We start from the raw sequence: 7020 nt of genomic DNA, 5'->3' as shown, positions 1-7020 counted from the left end.
CTCTCCTTCCCCTAGAATAGGAAATCAAAAAAAAAATCTCATATGATTTTAACAATATTATTAAAAAATTTATATCCTCCAATGAGATAATCGAATGCATAATTTTCCCATATCTCTATATATAGATTTTTATTTTCCTACCCACATTAGATGATACTATATCTTAATATACTAAAGTTAATGCTTCTTTCTTTATCTTATTAGAAACACAGTTTATGAAATATCTTTCAATTTCAATGTGTTATGAAAGTGTATTCGTGTAAAATTAGGATGCATCCACAAAAATAGCACCGTTGGTACACATCTCGATCGCATTATATTTGCGCATATTCTTTCGTCTTCTTCGGTTTTGAGAAATTATTCAATCTGACCCGACACCCTGCCCTGTGCGTGTTATTCGACACCCGAAATTGAATTCAATCATTGACTGATTCGAAAACCCAATTCAATTTGCACGATGGATTTCTTCAAATCAGTCTTCTCGGATCCCACGCCCTCCCCTTCACTCGCTTCCACCTCCACTTCACCGGATGATGCTCAAACCACGTCTCCTTCCGAGCTCGAGCCGCCATCGAACCCATGGGCATTTGGGTCAACCCTTTTCAGTGTCATAGCGTCTAAATCGGAAACCCTTTTGGATAATTACTGTAAAGATATCCAAGAATTTAGCTCTGGCTTGAAGAAGGAAACGTCTGTTATACGGCAAGCCGCTAGCCGAGCCGTTCAAAACTTACCGTCCCGGCTTGAGTCCGGCGCCGCTATTGCTCAGGAGTCACTTGAAGCCGTGGGACAGGCAATTGACAACGTGGGCTCCACTGTCTCCGAGATTATCGCTAAAGATTTGAATTTAGCTTCTCAAGGTGGTTTTTTTGGTGCCCATTTCGATGAAATTGGCGGTGATGCCGGGGATAATGGGAATTACGGGAAAGATTTGGGATTTAGTGAAAATGTTAAGCCATACAGTAGAATAGATGCTATGGTTCGTAGTTTACAATGCAGTGTTAAGACATATTGTGAGGAGGTGGATGATAGTGATTATAGTGAGTGGAAAATGGGGTTTAGACTTGAGGAAAAGGGTGGGGAAATCGAGCGATTGGTCGAGGAAAATGGGGTGATCGGGGAAATTTATGACGAGGTTGTGCCGAAGAAAGTTGATGAGGAGACTTTTTGGTGTCTGTATTTTTATAAGGTACAGAAGGTTATTGAAGCCGAGGAGGCAAGAGCAAGGTTTGTGAAACGAGCTATCGAGGAGGAAGAGGAGTTGAGCTGGGATGTTGATGACGATGACAATGATGATAATGATTCCCACAAAGGGAGAGCTGGATTTGAATTGAAGGATGAGTTGAACAAAGATATCGAGGATAATGGAAAGAAAGTGCACACTTTACAGCTGAAAAGTGGAGAGAAAGGAGTGGAAAGGGATGATGAGGATGAAGCTGGTGTATCCGGGTTAAAAAGTGAAAATTCTGCTGGTGAGGAGAGTTTTGAGGAGAGATTGAAATCTAATGACAAAGAGGGTTCAGAAGGAAAAATAGAAAGTGATTTTTCAGTGGTTTCAAGTCAGCGGTTCGATGAGGATTACGTTGGGTGGGATGAAATAGAAGCTGCTTTTGGCAGTGGTGATGAGGGCAAGATCACTGATCATGGAAGCTCTAGTACTAGTAATTTGGCTGATTTGCGAAAACGGTTGAGTGCTGCTGAACAAGATGAAGAGCTTACTTGGGATGTGGAGAACGATGACGACGAGCATATCAAGTCATGATATTGGTTGCATCCTTCAGATTTTCGGGAAGTCCAGCTATTGATTTGCAATTGTTGATTATCACAGTGGCCTTTACTTTTCCAGTCTATACTTTCATTATGTGCATTGGTTTCATATACCAGCTATGCCAAATGATATGTCATGTTACCAACGGATGAAATCAATCTTTTTATTTTTATTTTTCGTTAGGGAAATATTTTGCTTGAATGTATATTACTATATATTGGCGTGCTCTGCGCTAGTCTGTAGTATTGGTAATGATATAATGGATAATAAAGTGGGTTGCATTTACATGTGTTCTATCTTCTATGCTATAATGCTTGCGTGATAGGTTTCTCTAGTTTTCGTCGAAACTGATGTTCGTGTGTTACTTTGAGTATCTTGCTTTGTTAAACAACCAAATGTGCCGATTGAATTTGAATTATGAAGGGCATAAGAAGTTAGGAAAGGGAAAATTTGATAGCAAGTTTAGTCTGCAACAAATTCTTAATCTTATGTATAGATCCGTTGCAGCAAAGACATCCCTGTGGTTCGGGGGACTCTGCTATTGAGAATTAAGATTCCAAAGGTTGCTTTAACCTTTAGATCACTTCCATGCCTGTCCGAGTTGGTTAATATTCATTTCGTTGTTCGTGATTCAGTTCAAATCTTCAAGACTCCAAAGGATGGATGACAGTTTTTCAGTTGTGCCATTTGAGGAGTTGTTTTCTATGGTTTTTCTTGCTTGGTGTGCCTTTGCGCATGAAATGTTCATTAGAGGTTTGCGACATGCCTAAACACATCTTCCGAGCCAATGGCTCTGCGGCTGAAAAATGTTCACATATCTAGATCGAAGGTGTTTGTTTTAAAACCTCTCTGTTCAATAAGTTGTGCCCTCCCCTTTCCCGAGGATAGCGTTAACATGTTTGCTTGATTCATAAGTCCATGAGTTTGAAATTATTTAGGACTTATCGATGGGTGGTTTTTCCGTTCATGACAATGAATTTCAACTTTGAAATCCAATTATTCAAATTTCTTTCCTAGAACTGAAAACCACAAGTAAAAGAATAGGACGCCTATTATCCTGGACTTGTACCATTGACAACAATTTGCACGGACGGATGGTTCATTGGTGTCTATTAGATTTCCAGTACGAATATGGAACTTGATGAAATAGACAACTCAACTTTTAGTCCTTTCAACAAAGAAAATAAGTTCCAGATGAACGTTAAATATGGAAAGACTGCCCAAGATATTCAAGAAAACCAATCCCAGCAACTTGCGTTGAAGCGATTTTTCTGAGTGCATGAGCAATTACCAATTTGAGTCCTTATTCACAGACATCAAAAGTGGTCTAGTATATAGAACAAGAACTTGTGACATGTTGTGGTTTTGCTCCCTTCAATGTCCGATGGCTTTTTACACCTTCGACGCAAGTTTTTGAGCAGCAAGAGCTTCCGCTTCAAGCGTTGGCTCCCACAAGATTGTAGATTCGGCATGCAATGCAGTCACAACGTATGGATCCATGTTAGATGCTGGGCGTTGGGCGTCTATCTTCCAAAAAACCTTTACTAAAGAAAAAGTAATTATCAAGAAGAGTACATAAGAAATACTAGAAAACTCCTTTACATTGTCCGCAAGGGTAAAATGGGATATTCAAACCTTTGCCATTCTTCTCTGTGTCACGTCCCACACGAATCGAGCAGCCACAGTCAGCGACTCCCTGCAAATAATTATGAAACGATATGAGTATGCATTCAAGAAAGATTTGTTTGCCTATTTTTCCATTTGCTTATACCTAAGGTGTCCAAAAATGTATGTGGAAGTGCCAATCATATCATACCCATGAAAAAGAGTTACACTGGCTGTTTCATGCTTTCCTGTCCATCTTCTCTCATTTCCTTCTCCATAAGCACTGATATGCTCTTTGTGGCGTAGAGAGAGGTTCAAAATATCGCCTTCTTGATCAAGTCAAACCCTCCTTTTGGTGCTGAAAAAAATCAATAATTAATAGTAAGTTTTCCTGGTACAAGCAGACCATGCATTTAAACAAGCCTGTTTTATCCAAATTGAAGTGCTTAAGCAATAAAGATCTAATAAAGCAAGCTTTTGAGGGTGCTTTGTGTTAGAACATCGTGTTCTCGCACCCAAGACCCAGCGAAAATTTTAAAACTTTTGTTTGAGTGTCGTGTGTTCAAAACATGTTAGAGTAGATGCCCTGCAGGACAACGGTTGGCTAGAGAATTTATTGACTCAAGTGTAATAAACAATCATTATTTTAATATAATTTAATTTTTTATGGTTTTGTTTTACTTTATCTGTATACACATGCAATCAGAATAAATAAAGTCCTTGATTGTATTTTAATACAAATGAATCGTAATTCGATGTTGAAACTCATTTGCAAACATTGTATAATCTAAATTCGTTCCTAGTCGATTCAGCCGTCTAAAACATGGATAAAGGTCGCTTGAGCCCGAGACTAGTATCTGTGATGTTATGTATCGCATTTCTTGGTAAGGACATAGAGATGTGCAAACATGCAGATTAGTAGTCATATGATGATTATACCGAACTACCCTCACTCGGACTTTCCAAGTGGTTATCATTTATCGAGATGATAAGTTCGTGGTTATGATTGTACACCATTAGTGCTTACGATCCGAGACAACACTGAGGCCTAATATGCTAGGGCTGTGCTTTGACTCATTTACCGACTCCAGGAGGGTCATCAGGTGGCGAGATTGGATACAGTTACGACACATGTAGGAGCCAATGCATTTTAGTCGGAAATTCACCGCTCACATACGGGTGTGGATATCCTATGTGATCTGATGAAATAATAGTGCATGGAATCTCTGGTCAGATTATGAGATGTACATTAGAGAAGGAGTTCTCAAATTGTACATGCGATCCCACTATTTATTCTCAAATATNTACCATTAGTGCTTACGACCCGAGACAACACTGAGGCCTAATATGCTAGGACTATGCTTTGACTCATTTACCGACTCCAAGAGGGTCATCAGGTGGCGAGATTGGATACAGTTACGACACATGTAGGAGCCAGTGCATTTTAGTTGGAAATTCACCGCTCACATACGGGTGTGGATATCCTATGTGATCTGATGAAATAATAGTGCATGGAATCTCTGGTCAGATTATGAGATGTACATTAGAGAAGGAGTTCTCAAATTGTACATGCGATCCCACTATTTATTCTCAAATATGTGTCACAGATTTATCGAATTATTATGCAACCCTCGATAAACCAATGATTGCAGATTCGATTGAGATATATGAGATGATGAGACCGTACTGTACGTTAATCATAATCGACTGGTTCTTGAAGGCACTATCAGTGATACTTAGGAAATCATGGGGCGATGCTATTAGACACTCTTACCATGATTCGATGAGTTTAATCAGAAATATGATTTATGACATTCTCATTATCAATTGTTGATACATAGAATGAGACAAATTAGGGTAAGCCCGAATAAAAGATTATGTCCTGAATCACAAAGAGTTGTGAATCCAAGGCTAGCTGTATCCCTGAACCATTGAGGGTCACACAAGTACTGGATTATTTTGCTCCGTTGAGATAATAAATTCAAGGAGTTGAATTTATAGAAAACATTGATATAATAAATTCAAGTAGTTGAATTTATATATAAAATTTTGATATAGAAAATTCAAGGAGTTGAATTTATAATAATTAAATTTTGAGAGCATAAATTCATGATATTTAAAATTTGGAGAGAATAAATTCAAGGATTTGAATTTATAATTTAAATATTAAATTCAAATGTTAAATTTCTAAAAGATTTAAATTAAATGTAATGAGTATATATATAATGGGCTTGTAGGAGTACAAGACGAACATACATATTATTAAGGTTATTAATTGCACTTTAAAATATTAATTAATTAATTAAACTAGTTGGACTAGAATAATTAATTGATTAAGTTCATTAAGTATTTAATTTAATTAATGAGCCCTAAGCATATATATTTTTATTAGACTTATGGTTAAACACAATTAACCCATGCAATTTTCGAAATCCTAGCCTCCAAGCCAAGGTTTTCGAAAATCCTCCTTCCCTTCTCTCAATTTTCGTCCTCCACCAAAGAAAGTTTGGTTTTGAGCCGCCTCTCATTTTAATCTCCAACGAAAAATCCTTCTATACTTTATAATGTAAGTTTGAAGAGAAACAAGTAATCTAGTCGTGGACCGGATTCGAAGATTGAATAAAGGAGATTTGAAGAACGTACGTTTACAACAAGAGCTATGTTCGTTTATACCGACGTAGTTGGTGCCAAGCGAAAAATTCACTAAAGTTATATTCTAAACATCCTATGTATGTTTATTAAAATCATACGAGTGTTCAAACAAATATTTTGATTGTCAAAATAAAATAAAAAATTTTAAAACTTCCGCTGCGTTTGGGCACGTGAAAATCGAGATCCAACTGTGGTATTAGAGACAGGTTCTCTATATCGTATTATTTTAATTCATATTGAATAATTTATTTCTACCTACACAAGAAAATTTTTCATAAAATTGTTGCACCATAAAATTTTGATTTTAAAATAAAAGTAAATAAATTCTGATCTGCCCAGAACAGTTCCGGGCAGACCGCGCGCGCGCGCATCTGTGCGCGCAGCATGTGACGCAGAGTGCGGCTCGTCCGCACACTGCTCGCTGCGCTGCACGCACCTGTGCTCGCAGGGCTCGCGCACAGGACTCTTGTTGCTGTCCGAAATGTTCGGGCGGCGGGCGGGCCGCGCGGGCAGCTGCCCGAGAATGTCTCGGGCACTGTACTGATTAATGGCCTTGAATTGTTTGGGCCCAAGGTGCGATTTTTTGATTTTTCAAAACTTTGGACAAAATTGATATTTTTTGAAAATAAGTTCAATTTATCTTTTGAAAAATTAATTTTTGGAAAATTAATTATTTTTTTTAAAAATAAATAATTAGAATATGATTTTAATTATTTATGGTAAAAGTGAATTTTACAAGAAATCAATTATTATTGAATTAATTAGAAATTAAATTAAAGTGTTTATTTAGTTTATTAAATCTTTAATTATATAGCCCAAATTCAGTACACGTAAAATCCATGCATTTATTTAATTGTTAAATTATTTAATAAAACTTAAATTGATTTTTGAGATGCGTGATTTATGAAATTGTATTATTTTAAATTATTTATCTTTATGTAATGCACGTTAAAATATTTTCTTGAGTTTCATATTTCAGGCGATTACTCGATGCA

The 7020-nt window shown here is 37.0% G+C and overlaps 1 protein-coding gene and 1 pseudogene across 1 annotated transcript; one reads left to right on the top strand and one right to left on the bottom strand.

Moving 5' to 3' along the window:
- Positions 1-457: 457 nt before the first annotated feature.
- On the top strand, positions 458-1762 carry LOC140956777 (uncharacterized). Its single transcript, XM_073413644.1, has one exon. The coding sequence runs from the start codon at positions 458-460 to the stop codon at positions 1760-1762; it is 1305 nt and encodes a 434-aa protein (XP_073269745.1).
- A 27-nt stretch (positions 1763-1789) lies between these two features.
- LOC140956769 (glutamine synthetase leaf isozyme, chloroplastic-like) overlaps positions 1790-7020 on the bottom strand; it is a 13783-nt pseudogene continuing 8552 nt past the window's right edge.

Source organism: Primulina huaijiensis, chromosome 2 (assembly GCF_012295235.1).
Source record: "Primulina huaijiensis isolate GDHJ02 chromosome 2, ASM1229523v2, whole genome shotgun sequence".
Classification (NCBI taxonomy): Eukaryota; Viridiplantae; Streptophyta; class Magnoliopsida; order Lamiales; family Gesneriaceae; genus Primulina; species Primulina huaijiensis.
This window is presented reverse-complemented; position numbering and strand designations above follow the sequence as displayed.